The sequence below is a fragment of the Anolis carolinensis genome, chromosome 5 (genome assembly GCF_035594765.1).
Source record: "Anolis carolinensis isolate JA03-04 chromosome 5, rAnoCar3.1.pri, whole genome shotgun sequence".
In the NCBI taxonomy this organism is placed as follows: domain Eukaryota; kingdom Metazoa; phylum Chordata; class Lepidosauria; order Squamata; family Dactyloidae; genus Anolis; species Anolis carolinensis.
The window spans coordinates 53201122-53221249 of record NC_085845.1 but is presented as its reverse complement, the minus strand read 5'-3'; the positions used below and the strand labels follow the sequence as shown (position 1 = coordinate 53221249).

The 20128-nt window shown below is 38.9% G+C and overlaps 1 protein-coding gene across 5 annotated transcripts in view; it reads right to left on the bottom strand.

Moving 5' to 3' along the window:
* Positions 1–18631, bottom strand: part of rapgef2 (Rap guanine nucleotide exchange factor 2) — a 229581-nt gene extending 210950 nt beyond the window's left edge. For all 5 annotated transcript variants that reach the window (XM_062981227.1, XM_062981231.1, XM_062981229.1 and 2 more), the window contains exon 1: positions 18499–18631. In XM_062981227.1, coding sequence (XP_062837297.1) covers positions 18499–18567 — 69 coding nt within the window. In that variant the 5' untranslated portion in view covers positions 18568–18631. The remainder of the gene's footprint in view (positions 1–18498) is intronic.
* Between the last annotated feature and the right edge of the window lie 1497 nt (positions 18632–20128).

Sequence of the window (20128 nt, the reverse complement as noted above, 5' to 3'; positions counted from 1 at the left end):
TAGCATTACAGAAAAACAAAGAAATTTAAAGTGCCTTTTCAATCCGTTCTATCACACATGACTATGTCTAGGAACATTCATAGGAATTTTAATTCTTTTGTTTAAACTCTTGGCTGCAACTTTAAACCATTTTTCACTACCATTACTGTTTTAAAATGAGGTGCAAGTCAATACACACTAGTATGCTAAAAAAAAACCTTTTACTTCTGACTATATGTGTATAGGCCTGTGTTATAAATTAGTAGAAAATAAGACTTAAATGAGAAATTGGGGGAAAGAGATTCACACACTCAAATTTCATCTATTACTCTTAGAACTCATAATCAGCCTTAGTATTATAAAAATGTTTTGACTAAATTATCATGGATCGATTTAACATGCTATGAACAAGACGCGTTAAGAAAAATAACTGAAGTTTTTCCTAGTAGATGCATCAGAACATTTATGGACATTTGTTATCATAATAGTTAATAGGGGTATGCACGATTCCATTTGGCAATTCGGGAAAATTTGGTGATCTAGTAACTGGATCAGACAGGACAGGATCCAGCCGAAGCCTTAACCAGAACGGATCACAAGCAGCCAGATCTTTCACCTAATGGGCGCGATGGGGCTAAGTGGCACTCTACCTGAGGCGGAGACTGCGGTGTGTGGACAGCCTTGCAAATCAAACAAGAGCGGATGCCCGACAGTGGAAGTGCCTCTTCTTTCTTCCCCAGTAGCCTCCTCCATCCCTTCCTAAAGGCCCCTCCCCTGGCGGACTGCCTGCTTGGGGCAAATAAGGCCAGAAAAAGAGAAAAAGGCGAGAAAGGCTTCCCCAAGCCTCTCCTCCAGAAAGAACCCCGCCAGGAACTCACTTTCCCAGGAGCACTTTGTGCAACGCCTGTACTGAAAAAGCCTCTGTGCTCACTCCCAAGGCAAGATGGGAGTCGAGGTATTTCTCTCTGTGTGTTTCTCACATTTATTTCTCAGCCAATCAGTGGCCTGGTTGACTGTGCCCACTCTCCTCCCCTCTTGTGGAACACATTGGTTGGGACTTCAATTTCCAGAACCCCTCCTGTGTGGTTTTTTTTAAAAAAATGTTATAGTAAAAACTTTTTTAAATTTGCCAAAAATCAGTAGACTGGTGAAACGTTTTGGAACTTTGCAGGCTTGCAGTCGCAAATGTGACCTACAAGTGAGGCAAGTTTCATCCTAATAGGCCTTTAAAAGGTTTCCCCATTGGTGCCAATGGATTGAATCTTACCAGACCAAAAATGGCACCCCCTCCCAATTTCAGGAATTTCCCAGAAAATTGAATGGGGGGAACCAAAAAAATGAAAACAGAATGGTTTTTGGGCGTTGCACACATCCCCAATTGCTAGCATTAGAGGCTGCAGCCTACAAATCCAATATAATATGGACAAAGTGTTATAGAAATAATGATATATTGCAGGCCTTTTTATCAGAGAGCAAAAACAAGCGCCATACACATACTAAAGGAGCACTCAAAACAACAACAACCTGTGATTAAAGTATTCGACTGATCCACTTTTTAAAGTTTTATACACCTCTTGTTTCACCAAGAAATATGAAACTGAGCTTCAGTGCAAGTAAAAGCTACAGTTCTGATGACAGCACAACCCATAAACACAACCCATAAAGAATAGGATATGTAGAAAGTCATATGAATACTTAAATAATATAACTGTATTATCGTAAGACTTGTTCTGCAATTGTATATTCTCATCATAGAAACAAATATTTATGAATTACAGATAGCAGTGCTTCTCCCTCCCCAATTTGATTCTAGAATTAGGAAGTGAAACTGTTATTTCCAATCGCCACCAATGAATTCTTCCCAAAGTTACTTTCACATCAAGGATATGTTCCACATCATGACACACACAGAATGACAGACCTGTTGTTACAGGCAGTCCCTAAGTTACAAACATCCAACTTACAAATGACTCATAGTTAAGAACTGGGATGAGAAAACAGGAAGTGAAATAAATGTAACCCTAGGAAGGGAAATTCACTCCTGAAAGAGTTAACATTGCGAAAAGGTGTCTTCACTGAAGCTTTATCACCAATCCTTGTTTCCACAATGAGTCAAACTTTAAGAAAATCGAATTATCACAGGGACAGAAAGCAAGGTGAAATCTTCTGAACAGGGACATAAATAGCAAAACTAACACCATGCTATCCAAAGCTTTTTTAAAAAAAATGGCTGGAGTCACACTTAAAAATGTACTTGTTCCAACTTACAAACAATTTAAACTTAAGAACAAACCTACAGAACCTACCTTGTTTATAACTAGGGGACTATATGTATTCCACAATTTTTCAAATATTTAACTGCTTTATTATATACTGTTTCTTTATCCTTGTCATCAGGCTAGCAATTATCCTGCAAAAAAAAACTCTGCCTAGAAATAAATAACAAGAGAAATAATCTATGGACAGAAAATGTACAAGTGGAACAGTGTTTATCTCATGAACACAGTGCATGCCTAATATTATTAGTTCGTAAATATAAAGGCCTTTGTTACAAGATTTAAAGTAAAGCTATCACTATTACAATGCCGCGGTTTTAAACAGAATGCAGTTCCGCCCAGAGCTGAACATTCAGCCCAAGAAAGTAATTAGTAATAAATCTACATTATAGCAGCTATACAATTCCTGAAATACACAATAATCACTGGCCAGTAATTTACTAAACCAGATAGCTCTTAAGACTTCTGGAATGTTATTACAAGACATTAATTCCTCTTTCAATGAAATTCTGTATTCAGAAACTGTTATACAATCCCTTGATTTAATGATTTCCCAATAGATATGTAGATTGCTAGAAAAATGCTTGGAGCACTCAACCTACTTAAATAGGTTTTTTAAGGAGGTTGGTAAGCAGTGCTGATCCTTGTCAATAGGGAAAGTGCAGCAACATGTTTGAAGAAACATTATGCAGTTTACCAGCATTTGTTTATAAAGAAGTAATGGCAAAGCTGGAAACATTCTCTATTAAGATTCAAATTGATAGCTCAGCACTACAGTGCTTCATTGACTTTTTGACAGCAGCTTCTTGCAACAGACTGTTTCTATCACTTTTCCTGTCATTTCTTGGGTTTTTTCCCCTCTTCTTGCTGCCCAGCTCCAGGCTTTCAAACATTCTCAAGCATAAAACTGATGCTTATACATATCCAAATATTCACAATTTTACTCCCACAGTAATTTTAACCTTGACTACTCTACTCTTACCTCAATTTATACTACAACCCAAGTTGTCCCATTTAATATATCACATTAAATATATTTTCTTCCTGACATCAACTACCTAATTCTTTTTAATATGTCGCTTTCCATCACTTTGATCACTTTACTTTTATTCAAAAATCCTAGGTCTCTTAGGCCCCTTCTACACTGTCATATAACCCAGATTATCAAAGCAGATAATCTACATTATTTGCTTTGAACTGGATTATATGAGTCAACACTGTCATATAATCCAGTTCAAAGTAGACAATCTGGATTTTATATAGCAGTGTAGAAGGGGTCTTAGTAGTAGCACCTTTATAATTTGTTTTCACATATATTTGGAGCTATTTTAATTCTGTCTTTTACTTGCATATTTTAAAGTATGGAATCTATTATACTATTCTACATTAAATATTGGTCCAAAATATCCACCAGATAATCTTTACATGCTTCACCATCATTATCCATTGCTATATGTAGTACAGACTGTTGATTATCTATTATGTGTTTAAAACTATCTATGCTCGCCACATAAGAACTTTCATTTCACACAGTGTATAATGGAAGCAATATTTCCCAAAAAGAATTTTTCATCAAATTAGTTTGATAATCATTGTGTGATGGAATGCAACTATGGACTAGATCTGCACTCAGATATAAAATTCACTGAGTATGACTATCTTCCCATCTCTCATTTTAGTGATGCAGAGATAAGAGAAGGAGCCAATCTGTACACTGCCCTGAGTTGCAGTACTAGCAGAACAAAAATGTAAGAGATTAATAATCATTCAGTATTGACATTCTAATAAAGATGTAGAATTCTGCAGCCAATAGTCTCCATCTCAGAGAGTCTGTGAATCCATTCCAGATTTTACTGCAAGTATCCAAGGCGCTGCATCTATTTTTATGGAAGGCGCCCATGACACGAATCACTGATTTAAAGTTCAAATGAAAACCTGGAACAGATTAATTGCCCCACTTACATGGAAGTCATCACTTTCTACACTACCACATTGAATTTCTCAGCATATAAAGGTCCCCTAGCTATGGTGCTACTATAAGGTTATTGTAGATGCTCAGTCACCTCCTACAGTGGCATATTAAAATATGGCCCAATGTTTAAATAATCATAACTGTTATACATGAATCCCTTCACCCAAACTTGTCTCCAAAAGCTATTACCACACACTGAAATCTATTGCTTTTCAAAAAATTCAGTTATGTTTTTGTCCACTAGTCAAAAGTTACACACATATAAGATATATTATCACCACAATTTCTCTACAGATATTAATCAAGAGTTCTATTTGTAAGATTGTAAGGTAAAAAAAAATACTGAAAGTGATTTGCAATCCAACGATAGAACAAAAGGTCCCCATGAGAGTGCACTCAACTTATGTATGAGTGGGTTTAAACGTTGTGCTCAAATACCTGGTGCTGCCTGCCAAAGGAGGAAATAACAGGTTCTGGTCACAATAAAAGAGAAAGTACTAACTTTAGTATTTATTTATCATATCAGAAGCAAATGAGAATACAGCTATAATGTATAAAAAAAACCCACAGTTAAAAACTTGACCAGAAGCTTGTCACTTCAAGTGCCTCTGGTGTCGCTTTAAGAAGGTCCTCCACTGTGCATGTGGCAGGGCTCAAGCTACATTGTAGTAAGTGCTCTGTGGCTTGCTCTTCTCCGCACTCGCATGTAGTGGACTCCACTTTGCAGCCCCATTTCTTAAGGTTGGCTCCACATCTCGTGGTACTAGAGAGCAGTCTGTTCAGCGCCTTCCAAGTTGCCCAGTCTTCTGTGAGCCCAGGAGGGAGTTTATCATCCGGTATGAGCCACTGATTGAGGTTCCGGGTTTTTATCTGCCACTTTTTGGACTCTCATTTGCTGAGGTGTTCTTGCGAGTATTTCTGTAGATCTTAAGAAGCTGTTTCTTGATTTAAGTCGTTGACATGCTGGCTGATATTTGAACAGAGGATGGGCCGGGGATGTCAATACCTGGATCCTTTAATTGCTGGCTGCTACTTCCCGGCGAATATCCAGTGGTGCAATACCGGTTTAACAGTATAATTTCTCCCGCAATGTTGGGTGTAGATATCCTTGTGATAATGCGGCACATCTCATTAAGATGTTTTAACGTGGTGAGATGTATTCCACACTGGGCATGCGTATTCAGCAGCAGAGTAGCAAAGCGCAAGGGCAGATGTCTTCACTCTATCTGATTGTGATCCCCTGGTTGTGCCAGTAAGCTTTCGTATGATATTATTTCTAGCACCCACTTTTTGTTTCATAGTCAAGCAGTGCTAATAACTTTGCTAACCTTGTTAATAGAAAAGAAAGAAGCACAGAAATATTTTAGCTTTAAACAGCCTTTCCGATGCATGGGAGTGGAAACGGGTTATCACCATCCTCCCATTTCTATTGGATTGCAGTGTTGCACCAGCAGAATCCCATGCTGGAATCCTCTCTAAAATGGAAGCAAACAGTGGTTCTCAATTTCTAGGGTGAGGCTTAAGAAACTTTTTAGACATTAAATTGTTATAGTCGGATCTTAAGATTCTCTTGGGTTAGGAGCACAGGATTCATGCAACATTGGAAAAACTACAAATAGCTCTTGGATCTCTCTCAATCACCTGTGCTAGCTGCAAAAGGAGGAAGTAACAAGTTCTGTTACAATAAAACAGAAAATACTAGGGGAAAGAAAGCGGAGTTGTCAGAAGAACAGGAGGGAGAAAGAAAACTTCCTCTTTCCCTTCTTTCCCCTTTTTTTCTGTTGAAAACATGAAGATGGCACACACAGCTATTGTGCCCTTGAATATGGCTGTGATTGCATATGAGCTGCATCATGGAAGGAGAGAAGCTTTGCAAGTGGTAGATGATCAATGGAAGATAAATAGAGAGTCAAGAAGATGGCTAATGCAACCATCCTTTCAGGCAAGCTTGGGGCTCCTTCTTTTTCTCCAAAAGCCCCCTCATGATGGCAAATAGGCACTAGAAATCTGAAGCAGGCTGAAGAACGAAAAGTAAAAAAGAGCATTTTCTCTTCTGCTACCCCTGCTCCCAGTTTTCCACTCTTTTCACATCCCCTCATCCCATTCCCTTCTCTCTCTCCCTTCCCAAATTTGCACACAGCTGCACACTAGAAGTATTCATTTTCCCCTATTTTGTTGGGCATCCTGAACTCTTAACACACACAAAAGCAGTAGGCCAACTGTACTATGACAAGCAGAGGGGTACAATGCCTGCATATAGATATAAATGAGGTCACATGGGGAAAACCTTGAGAACCACTGCTTCAGTGTATTATTATGTCTTTATAAAATACCTGGAAACAGTTCTAACTCATAGACTGTAAAGAAATGTATTAATAATAACTATTCTGGCTTGATTGAAGTTACCACAAATTACATTTCCTTCCTCCTTCAACAGTAGATGCATTCTTTGGATGTCGGTCACTAATGAGCAATACACACACCTCAGAATGCATGCATTTCATTCTTCACATCCCCTTCATATTTAACTGATGAGACAACCAAATTACTATCTAAAGATAGCACAAGGTCAGTTCCAGCTGATGACGTACAAAACAAGCCTCAGACGTGTGTCCACCAAACATAAGAAGCCTCATAGCTATATCCACTCATTGATAAGTATTTTGAAAACTTTAAGAGGCAGAGGAATTTGCTGCATAGTGGCAAAACAGCCTAAACTGACTACAAGTTCCTCAAAAGTTAGCTACCAACCAAGACAACCAGTAAAAGGACAAATGCTGAAAAGCAACAAAATAAAGACATGCTTATCTACACTCCAGATGCAAAAAAAACCCCCAAAACTCTTTATGGTTCTGATATATTCATGGAGCAATTGTAAAATACGCAACCTTCCCAAGAAAAAAACTAAGGGTGCATCTAAATTGTAGAATTAATGCAGCTCCACACTACTTTGCCATGGCTCAATGCTATGGAATCATAGGATTTGTAGCTTGGTAGAGAAGGCTAAAGATCTTGTAAAACTACAATTTTCAGGATTCCATAGCATGGTGTCATAGCAGGTAGTCATGTCAAACTACATTAATTCTACAATGTAGATGCACCCTAAGATATATAAAGATGAACATTCAGAGATACCACTTAGGTCATACCATGACATTCTGACTTTAGCTCCTTCAACACTATACAGGCAGTCCCCAAGTTATAAACAAGATAGGTTCTGTAGGTTGGTTAAGTTGAACTTGTATGTAAATCGAAAGAGGTACATTTTTAAAGTGTAACTCCAGGATGTGTCTGCGCGTGCATGCATTTTGGATAGCACAGGGAAGGGTTAATACCCCTGTTGTGTTTCTTTTACTGTCTGTGCCCTTGTTCAGAAGATTTCACCACACCTTCTGTCCCCGTGAGAATTAGATTTTGAACATTTTGGCTTGTTTTGGAAACAAGGATTGGTGATAGAGCCTCAGTGGAGACATCTTTTCTCCATGATAACGCTTTCAGGAGTGAATTCCCCTTTCTAGGGGTAGATGCTTCTTAACTTCTTGTTGTCTTGCCCCTTTTCTTAACTATGAGTTGTTTGTAAGCTGGATGTTTGTAACTCAGGGACTGCCTGTGATCACAGTCACAAATAATTTCAGTGCACAATTTTGTCAGGACCCAGGCTGCAGAGCACCAATAACCTTACACAGAGGCCAGAATCTATCTAATATCTTTATTAAAGAAATATATAAAGTCAATAAAAACAAGTGAAGAATATAGTTCAGAAGCAGACCTTTCAGATGAGGTCAAATATAGTCCAGAAATGTATTGTCCAATATAAGATATTAGAGTTCAAAGTTTTAATCCACTTGACCGAAACACACACTTTGCCAAGCAATAGTGTGGGGAAATGACAGAGTCTTTAAAGTCCAATGTAGCTTGACAACAAGGCTGGAAAATAAACTTGATTATTGGCTAGATCAAAGACTTGAAACGAGGCAAACATGAAGCATGAAACAAGGTCCGTGGCAAAACGTGAAACAAGGCAGGCTTGAAACTTGATCCGGGAAGCAAGGAACTGGGGTTACGAAGTCCACACACGATCTCTCTCCTCAAGCTGATCAATTGACTCCGCAAAGTTCCCCTTGCGACAAGCACCTATATTGGGTCTCGTTTTCCCGCCAACAGAACACTTTCCCTAGAGAACGAGAAGCAAAACCCAACTCTGTCCAGATGCATGACTCCTTAGAATTTCCCAAGGGAAGCAGACCTAATCAGCTAGTTGTTTGGCAGCGATTCTCAGGCTCCAGCGATTAGCCTCTCTGACTCCTCTATCTCTATTATAATTGTCCCTCCGGGGAAACGGGGGGGAGTTCTGCCCAAGGCCTGTTTGGCTGAATTCTTGAGGACAAACATCCTCCAGGTGGAGAGGCTCCGGCTCTGGCTGAACCGGCGGAAATCCCATGTTTTCCTCTTCGTCTGCCACAATAGGACTAGGAACAGGACTACAAGGCCCATGAGTCATCACAAATTTATACAAAATTCTACATAGAGTGAATTGGAAAACAGTACCTATAATATCATGACACTTAACTGTAAGAAAAGAGCTCTACACAATTTTCCCCATTGTTCTAAAAGTGCAAGGGACCAGCTCCTGGTGTGTTATTTTTTAGTTCATGTTGGAAGCATCTCTGTCATAAATCATGGATAACAAGCTGTGACAACCCACAGGTTCAGATGCCCTCATTCCCTTGATATTAAATGAGGGAGGTTAAAACTTTGTATTTCTGATTTCCAGAAAACTGTTTTGAAACTTGTGGATAAAATCAAAAACTAAAAGTGTCCATATACTAGGAGTTGGAACTTCTAATTTTCTACTAATACATGCAGAAAAATAAACAGAGGACAGACTGTTTACTCACAAATATCCAAGTCACAGTCCTGTCTAAGTTAAGCATAACAATTGTAGCTTTTCAAAGCATATCTTCTATAGCCATAACAGATACTCAATAAGTAGAACTAGAAAATGTTAAGCTCATTTATTAGTGTCTCTATTTTACTTTAAAAAAAACATCTTAAGAATTTGTTACCTCAGACTACACTATGCCACACACATGGCAGTATCACTGAGGTCATGCTGCACACAATCACTAACAACATCCCTACTACATGACCTAAAGATCATGTATGGAGCTTTCAAGCTTGGTAAACAAGGATACATCTCACAAATTATAGACTCTAACCAGGAACAAGCAATTGAAGAGAACGTAAAGGAAACATTTTGTCCCCCAAACATCCCAGTCCCAGAATGCTCCAAAATAAATTGCTGTGCAGCAAAAAAATAAACCTGAAGTGACTTCCAGCTTCTGTTTTCTGTGGCTGATTTTTTGTGGGTTTGTAGCTCACACAACGCTCCAGAAGTGGCAATTTGCTCTTTGAGCCTCAGGCAACCATTTCCCTATCCCAACTCTTACTATACTAGACCACATGTCTAGAATCAGCGACACAAGACAGACTCCCAAGATTCTGTTAATGCTTGAACAGACCAAAGAACAACAGGCTGCAGAGTAAAAATTATGTATTGATGAAAAAAAAATGATTGGATACAGAAATATCACCACAGACTGGAACTGAAGGATGCAGAAATTCCCAGGTTCTACTGAGAAGAGAACTGGAAAGTTTAGATTTTTTTCAAAGTCAAGATATCTTAACCTAGTGATTATAGTCACCATTACTGAAAACAATAAAAACACTACAATCCCTTGCTTTTACTTTTATTTTCATAGAGATTCCTATTCTGCCTGGCCACAAGCACCAACACCAGCTTTTTACCACTGTATGAAGTTTGTCTTATTCATGTTCCACTACTGACCTCTACTCCATTTTCTAGAACTCCAGCAAACACAAAATATAACCATCATTCTGATTCTTTACTTCTTTCAGTGCTACTTTTGTCTGAAACTAGACAAAATTTCAAATCCCTCATAAACTTCTAAAAAATGAACTAGAAGGTGGGTTGAAGGGTAATGACACATCTAGTTGATTCAGAAGAAAGCAATAGGGGCTATCTAACACACTGAGGGCTACATAAGACATCACAGAATGTATCACTTGCATGCATCACAAAGCAGTGTTCCTCTGCAACAGCCAAAAGAAAATATGTGCAGTCAATATGCTGCTTTCCAGTTTTTTTATTTCCACAGAACAATTCGTCCTGTGGATATTATGAAGTATCCCAACACCCTATATGCAAAAATAGCTTGAACATTTGATTGGTGTTTGCTTCTAGCAGTGAACAAAGTAACATGTGATATTGACTAAATAATGTATACCTTCCAGCTCTTAACTATATGAAAAATGTGCATCAAAACTGTAGGAATAGACAGAAAGAATTTGCACTTTGGACTGGGTAACTGGGTGACCTTGGCAAGTCATTCTCTCTCATCCTCAAAAGAAGACCCACCTTTTGAAAACATCTTGCCAAAATATATTTTTAAAACACTCATTACTTTAGGGTCTCCATAAGACAGAAATTACTTGAGAGAGCACAACAACTAATAACTCACCGAGCATTTGACTTGTTTAAGGGATGGTTAGCAAGTCAATGTCCTGGACTGGCTTCATTTCTGTTTCATTTTTCTTTCTTTTCTTATTTTCTTTTATTATTTTCATTGCTATAGGTTTCTCATAAGAGTTTGTGGAAACTGAGCTTTAGGGCAAATGAAATGATGTTTGTTTGGTTCATATTATGTACATGTGTATACAGTAAAAGCAATAAAATTGTAACAGGGTTGACTGGCATTCTGAAGAGGAAGAAAAAGAAAAGTAGTAGTAGGAGGAAACAGATACAATCTTTTTCTTATGTACCTTAATTCACTCAAAAATATTACTTTGAAATGAAAAACAATAGGAAGACTATCCTATCCTATCCGATTTGTCATCGATTCACTCCTTTGGGCTTCACACAAATCTACCATTTGCCAAAATGTATGATCCTGAGCTTTTCTTTTCCATTTTTGGCTGAATAGATTAAACGTTGGCAGAATAAAGTTCAGTGAGATAACTAGATAACTAAAAGTACACAGTGATAATCAGTATAACCCAAAATTAGCCCATCTGTTTAATTAATCCATTTAATTATCTCATTTTACCAGCAGTTATTTCTTCCCTCTTTTCTTGTATTTGTTATATCTACTTTATTAATTCTCATTATCACTTCTATAAATGAAGTGTTTCAAAGTCACTGCAACAGGACAGAGACATCAACAAAAACCACAAGGAATATTCAACAGATTCAACCCTTAAAATACTATAACCAGCAAATTACCGTTTTGCATGGTATACTATTTTTTATGTTTCATATTCTGCTAATAGATACCAAATGAGTAAGTCAGAATTGTCACTTAACATATTACCATTCAAAATGCAAAAGTCTGAAAGATTTTCACTGGAATCCACACAGTTTTACGACATACATCACAAAGCAGTCATTCAGATCCTTTATCAACAGCACATTTTATTTTGGCACTCATGTGTGACACACATTTATGCATACCTAAAAACCAAGATACCCCCTGCAAACTGAAATTCTTCATCTTTTTTTCTCCTATTGACAAGGCTGGAGTAAGCAGGTGTGCTGTAGCAGATGAAACAAAGGAAGCACTGTTCCAAAACCCTGAGAACTACTCAAAGCTTGAACATTTATGCCAATTAGGAGTTTCTAGCATGAAAGGCATTTTAATTCTGCAAGTTCAACATATACTGAGTTTATGTCATAACAAAGCAGAGGTTTTCCCCCAAACTGAATTCACAAAGGAATTGATGCCATCCTCAGTCTAACTGTTCAAATATATTAAGAGGTCTTTAAACAGTTACTTTTATCAAGGACAAAACTATGAGAAACAAGAGCAGCTGGCAAAAAGCTGAATTTCCAGGGCACATTCTCCCTGTGATGTGATCTCACCAGTCTACATTAATTTCACAGTTTATATCCAAAAATAAAGTGAAGTAAGGTCAAGATTAGTGCATCATGTTCACTTAAATTGTTACTGAATACATACTATCTTGCAAAAATGTATACTAACTCAGTTTGTTTAAGAAACCAGGATAATTTAAATATTACTAAATTATCTCAATTGGTGACAAGCACTAATCAGGGGTATGTGCCAAAGAAGCAACGCCCATCTGCTGCATTAGTCTTTCTTCCCCCTCAGCCTATGCAAGAATTGGCATTACAAAAGGAATCTACTTGGATTTCTACTTTTAACACATGGCTGCTATTGGTTGTTCTAAAATACCCTAAAGGGCAGATTATTAGAACCAATGAATAAACAAGCAAGCACATATATCTGAAATCATGCTCTACTGAACGAAGTGCAACTTACTGACAAGGAGCCATGCTTATGTACAATATAAGCATCATTACATTTGGTTTTTGAGAGCAGTATGAGCAAACTTCAAATGCAGCATTTTGATGAATGAAAGAACAGAAATGATTACATGAGATAGTATTTGTTTATACAACAGTGACACATACTTCCTAACCATAGGAATTTTAGATTTCAATTCTGTCTTCAGGTTTTTCCAGACTAACCTAGAACATTCAGGATACTAAAGGGGTTGCCCATTAATATAAATCATATTAGTCAACAATTTATTTCACATCCTGTTCATAGTCAAAACCCTAATTCAACTTTAGAAACCAGATAGTCTACTTTTTCAAAGTAAAATAAACTGACTAAATATTTTTAACAGCTCATCTCGTATTGTCTACGCAAACCACGGGTGCCTCTACACCAGTGGTTCTCAACCTGTGAGTCCCCAGGTGTCTTGGCCTACGACTCCCAGAAATCCCTGCCAGTAGTTTTATGTTGCCTCACGGAACTACAACTCCCATGATTCCAAAGTACTGAGCCATGGTGTCAAACTGCATTAATTCTACAGTGTAGACGTGCTCCAAATCTCCTGCTGGGTTAAGTGGAATTTAGTGCCACATCAGTTTGTGGGGATAGGTCTGTGACCCTGATCTTCACATCTATTACATGAAATAGCTGTCATTATGAATTATTACATATGTGTGTTTAAGCTTATGTATCCATTGCTTTGATTCACTTTGTGCATTTACACTACAGCCTGTAATCCACTTCAGATGAAACACCCACCCAAAGGGAATTCCCAAATACTAGATAAAGCCCTCTTATACCCAACCATATGTGCACAAGCTGTGTATTGGGCCATTACATGCCTGTGTAAACCTTCCACATTCCATTGAGAATTCCACCTCCATTTAGTGCATGAGGAAAAAAGGATGACTTGGTGGATACAGAAGGTATACAAAGGCCTACTATTACCACTGTTATGCCACTCACATGAACACAAGAAAGATGATTCAATCAATCCTGCAGTATCGATTGCTTCACAGAACATACAGTGAAGGCACAGAAATTTGCAATATTACAATAATGATTTTTTTAAAAAAATATCTTCTGCAAAGCTTACAATATTGCAACTAGAAATTTTAGAAAATTCATACACCAACATTTAGGGGGAAAGCCCCTTTCCTTCTCACTTTTTCCTTTACTTTGGTCATTTTGCAGTGGTACAAAGGTTAGGACTGCTCACCCATATCAGTTGCAGAAGTAGAAATGCAGTCAACGTAACCTCCAAGATACTTTGGAGGGAGGATATAAATTATTAACTGAAAGCAAAATACTTAGATTTCCAGAAAAATCTAACTTGAACATTTATTTATAAAATAACCACTCAAGTGAATGTACAAAAACAAGCCAAGCAAAAGCTTAGTTCCCTGAGGTCATCATTAAATATTTATATTCATTAATATACTTATTGGGACAGTACAGATTTAAAAGAAAGATGCCCTGGACAACTCTGAAGCTATGCAAGAAAACATTAAAGACTGGCAAAAACAACAAAAATCACAGAGCTACAAAATATATTATAAAATTAATGACCTCCAATAAACAATACAAAACCCATTTGCAGACCCAAAGGTTTGTAGTAGTGATAACCAAGTACATTTCCTGCAATCCTATTTTAGTGTTTTACAATTAAGAACCAACTTTGGCATCACTAACTGAAAGTTACTTTCAAAGTATAATGCTAGAGTGTCTTTAGTCTGCAGATACTTCATATTTGCAGTGCTAATGCAGCCATAGCATTCTGGATTCAGGATTCTGCACTGTTTTTTTGTATTGGTCCCATCTCTGCAATGAAGTTAAATTTCTTCACTGCGTCATTTATGCATTAAAAAAACCTGGCACACAACAGTAAAGTTTAGCACTTCACTTTTTTTGGCAGAACGTATTTTGTTTCTAATGGCTTAGCTACCCTGATGGACATGATGGGAGATGCTCAAATTTAGTTGGTCAATCTTTTTGTGATTGTCCAGCTGACAAGTCAAGTCTTTGGTTTTTTCTTATTCTCATATGCAAGTCATAAAACAAGTACTTAAAATGCAGTTTGCTCTAGGCCAAACTACACATTAACAAAAAGAATCCCGGGAAGCAGAACTGTGCCCCTTTATCTCCTTCTAAGTAATATAGTAAATATTGTTGCAGGAGGGTCAAAGAAGAACACAAAAACAATAAGTCTTAAAGCAAAATTCTAAAGGCCAGGGTTATTTTTAAAAGCAGATACCTGTGGTTTTTTTCACTTTGAAGCCCATTATGCATACCGTAAGTCCATTGAAAATGAAAGCTACTCTAAATAACGTTATCAGTAGGCAAGGACTTCAGGATGAACAATCTTTAGTCAATTAATTTGACATTATTACTTTAACATTATTGTTGGAAAGGGTCCAATATTACTGACACATACAACAATTAAACATTGTTAAAATAACATGCGGAATTTGAAGACAGCAATACAAGCCCTTTAGAAAACAAGACAGATGGCACTAACTCAAAGAAGTAAAGTAACTCCATGAAGCATTAGCTATTGAGCTAAGTCTTCATAGAGGGATCAGTAAAAAGCTTATTTATCTTTAAACGATTGGCAGTAATAACCCCTGTAGTCACTATTTGAAAGCAGAGGGAATCTGCTCAGCTTAACGCAACCTTAAAAGGGTTATCCTGTAAAAATGTATTCTCCGAGCATCTTCTTCCACTTCAGATCCTGTTTGCTAAATGCTAATAATCCAACAAAGACACTGGGCCAACTCATGACATTCCACAGAAGCAGGGCAGAAATAAAGTGTACAGGTGGATAAAAATATTTATTCAATTATGTAAGAATTTTCTTTCCACTTCTGAGCAACATGCACTTGCCAGAAATGCCACTATGTGTTGTGGAATGATAGAAAATGGCAAAAACAGCAAGAGAAGAGCAGAAATTGAGTTTAACTATCTATTTAAAGTAGGCAGTGGAAAATTCTAAACAGCAGTGAGCAGTAAAACAAATACATCAAGTATGGTAAATGTGTATTCATTGAAACATTATCTTTCCAGAAAGAATGAAAGGCAAGTGGACAGCTGAAGTAAAATATGCAAAAGAGACTATGATTTAGTACACTACCATCTCCCAGAAAACAAAGAAACCCAACACAACAATATTTTTAAAAAAATGTGGAAGGCAGTGCACCCCAAACATTTCTGTTTACCTTACCAAAATTAAAAATTTTCACAGAAATCCAGAATATAAACTGGGGAGGGAAGGCATTCTAACAAACCAAACGAACACCCCACAAAATTAGCTATATATGAATCTGTCTGCCTGCTGAAATGAATGCTCAATTCAAACTTAGAAATAGGAGAGGGTCAAAACTAAATTAAGCACCCATCTTCCTTCTATGGCTTACGATGCTGGTGGAGATGGGGGTAGGGAAAATAAGTGCTGCTGACTGTGAATGAATGAACAGCTTTCCTTCTCATAAGGAGAAAAATGATTAAAGACATTTGAAAACAGATTAGCTCATGTACCCATGCATATAGACAGGAGGAGGGAACAAAATTAGCCAAGTTGTGGTTTGTCTGCAAGTATGCACACTTTTTGAGAAGGCAATTTCATTTTAACTATGTTTGTCCTTTTCAATAAAATCCTGCAATATTCAAATCTTCCCTCTACCCTCCTGGCAGGCTCACATTCCCCACCACAATGAAGATGTAACATTTTCCAAAATGACATAAAGAAGAGCCCTCCCACAGTGGATTGTGCCAGCATGGATGTGGCTGTGAAAGCATTTTATGGGCCATCTGAATCAAAGCATTTTTGATAGGCTACTGGAATCAAGGACCCCTGGGAACCCATTCTGAAAAAGGGAAGGACCCTCTCTATATAGGCCAGGAGGTCTCTTCTTTGGACATAGACAAAAATAGATAAATGATACTGAAATTGGAGGGGGGAAGGGTTAAAGAGATAGGGAAGTACTGAAGGTGAAAAAAGATAAATTATGCTGAAATGGAGGGGGGGGTGTTAAGAGGTACAGAAGTACTGAAAACAAAAATAAGACAAATTACACTGAAATGAGGTAGAAGAGATAAAGTACAGTACTGAAGATATGGAGGATATAGTAGAAGAGAGAGAAGTACTGAAGACAAAGATAGATAAATGATACTCAAAGGGTGGGGGAGGGTAGAAAAGATAGGGAAGTAATGAAGATGAAAATACACAAATCTTATTGGAATGAGGGTAGAAGAGATGGAGAAGTACTGAAGACAAAGATAGATGAATTACACTGAAATGAGGTAGAAGAAATACAACAAAATACTGAAAATAAAAATACATTATTGTGATATGGAGATTACAGTATGCTAGGTTAGCATTGAAGACAAAAATAGATAAATGATATCACACTGGGGGGAGGGTAAGACGAAATAGGGCAGTACAGTACTAAAGGCAGAAATAAATGATACTGAAATGCGGGGTGCAGTAGAAAAGATACAGAAGTACCGAAGGCAAAAATACATAAATAATACTGAAATGGGGGTAGAAGTGAGAGAGAAGTAGAAAACTGGAGATAAAAATAATATATGCCATTATGGGGGGAATACAGTAGGTTAATAAGAAAGACCAAAATAGGCAAATGTTCCTGAAATGGAGGGGTGAGAAGAGACAGGGAAGTACTGTACTGAAGCAAAAATAAATTATACTGAATGGGGGGAGGGGGAGAGAATACAGCAGATAGTGAGGTACTGAAGATATACATATCTAAATCATATTAAATAGGGAGTAAGAGAGATGAAAGTACAGTCCTGGAGACAAAAACAAATTATACAGATATGGGGGATATGGCAGAAGAGAGAGAAGTCCTGAAGACAAAAATAGATACTGTATGATACTATCATACAGTGGAAGGCATATGTATTAATATTATTATTAAAATACAGAAGTGCTGAAGGAAAAATGCATAAACAATACTGAGATAGGGGGTTTAGAAGAGAGAGAGGTAGAAAACTGGAGATATTATTATTATTAAGATACAAAAGTACTGAAGTACTAGATAAATGATACTATCATATAGTGGAAGACTTATTATTATTAAGATAAGGAAATGCTGAAGGCAAAAAAATGCACAAATAATACTGAGATTGGGGCTAGAAGAGAGAGAGAAGTAGAAAACTGGAGATTGTATTATTAGTAATGTCATAAAGATACAGAAGTACTGAATCCAAAATGCACAAATAATACTGAGATTGGGGGCCAGAAGAGAGAGAGAAGTAGAAAACTGGAGATATTCTTATTAATATCATTAAGATACAGAAGTAAAAAAATGCATAAATAATACTGAGTTAGGGTTTAGAAGAGAGTAGTAGTAGTACGCAGTATTAGTAGAAAATTGGAGATTAAAAATAATGTATACTGATATGGGGGAATATGGTTGTATCCAGAGAGAGAGAGAGAGAGAGAGAGAGAGAGAGAGAGACAGAGACAGAGACATTAGTGATATGGTTGTTGTATGTCTTTCGGGCTGTGTGGCCATGTTCCAGAAGTATTATCTCCTGACGTTTCGCCCACATCTATGGCAGGCATCCTCAGAAGTTGTGAGGTATGGATTAGTGATACTTAAATTATCATTTAAGGTTAAGAAGAGACAGGGAAGTGCAGGCATTGAAGGCAGACACATCCATGAGGGACAGACAGGGAAGTACAGCAGTGGAGGCGAAAAGGCATGAGACACTAATGAGGGAGGCAGAGTGGAAGAGATAGGGGAGGAGATGAAGAGGGAAATACATTCTGTTGCAATGGGGTGAGGGTTAAGGGGGTGAGGTAAGTCCTGAGGAACAACAGAGGAGAAGGAAATGGAAATAGGGGAGGGTCTCTCCTCTGTCTGCGCCCTACCTGGGGGCTCCTCTCGGCCGGGTTCTTCATGACCGCTTGGCGGAAGTTGTTATCCACGTAGGACGCCATCTCGCCCTCCGCGGGGCCCTCTCTGAGGCGCCGGCCTCTCTCTGGCCCACGAGCGAGGGAGGGAGGGGGGAAGCGGGGAGGGGAGGGGGCGCTGGTGGTGCTCCTGCTGCGGCTCCTGCTCCTCCTTCCTTCCCCCTCAGGGCCGCTCTCCCTCCGCCTCAGTGTCGCCGCCACTCGGCCGGGCCGCGCTGCTTCCCAGCTCCGCCTCCGTGTCGCCGCCTTCTCCGCGCTTCCCCCTCCGCCGCCGCCGCATCCCCTCGGGCGGCAGGCAGGGCGGGAGAGGGGCCGCCGCCGCTGCGCTGCCTTCTCTGCTCGTGAGAGGAAAGGAGGCGCGAAGAAAGGGGAAGGTAATGCGGGACCGTCGGCTGGGCCCTCCGCTCAAGGCAGGCGCGGCCTCCCGCCCTCTCGGCCCAGGCTTTGTGCCGCTGCCACCATGGTGAGGCGGCGGAGGGAGAGAGAAAGGAGAAAGAAGCCGAGAGAGGCGAGGAGGAGGAGGAGGAGCCCGCCGCCTCAAGGGCCCGCCCCGCTCTTGCCTCCTTCGGCCCCTTCCACAAGATGAATAAAATCCCACATTCTCTGCTCTGAACTGAGTTATATAGCAGTGTGGTCTCAGATAACCCACACAGCCACATAACCCAGAATATCAAGGCAGAAAATCCCACAGTATCTGCTTTGAACTGGGGGCCCTACCACACAGCTGAATAAAATCCCACAATATCTTCTTTGAACTGGGATATATGGCAGTGTGGACTCAGTTCAAAGCAGATATTGTGGGATTTTCTGCCTTGATATTTTGGGTTATATGGCTGTGTGGAAGGGATTTCATACAGATGTGTGAGAGCCCTTCCACAAAGCCCTATATCCCAGAACATCAAGGCAGATAATCCATAATATCTGCTTTGAACTGGGTTATCTGTGTCCACACTACCACACAATCCAGTTCAGTGTGAATTTTATACAGCTGTGTGGAAGGTGCCTTACTATTCGTTCTTCCTCATGTTGAGATGGAATCTCTTATCCTGACATTTGAATCCATTGCTTCGTTGTGCCCCAAGAGCAGCAGAAAACAAGTTTTTCCTCCTCCTCAGGTCCCCTGGGTTATATGGCTGTGTAGAAGGGCCCCTAGACAGGTCCTATATCCCATGATCTGAACCCAGGTTTTCTGTTTATCCTGGATTATCTGGTAGTGCGGACTCATATAATCCAGGCAGCCATATAACCCAGGATATCCAGGCAGAATAACCCATAATATCTGCTTTGAACTGGAATATCTAAGTCCACACTGCCATATATCCCAGTTCAAAGCAGATATTGTGGGATGTTATTCACCTATGTGGAATGTGACCTCTTTTCAAATGCTTTAAACATGGCTGTCATGTTCTCTTCCCTCAAACTTTTATCCAAGGTAAACATATCTTTATAGGGCCTGGCTTCCAAACCTTTCACCATTTTGACCGCTCTTCTCAGCTTTTCCATATCCTTTTTGGATTGTGTTGCCCAGAACTGGACACAGTATTGTTCCAACTGAGGTCTGAGCAAAGGAAAAGAGAGTGGGACCATG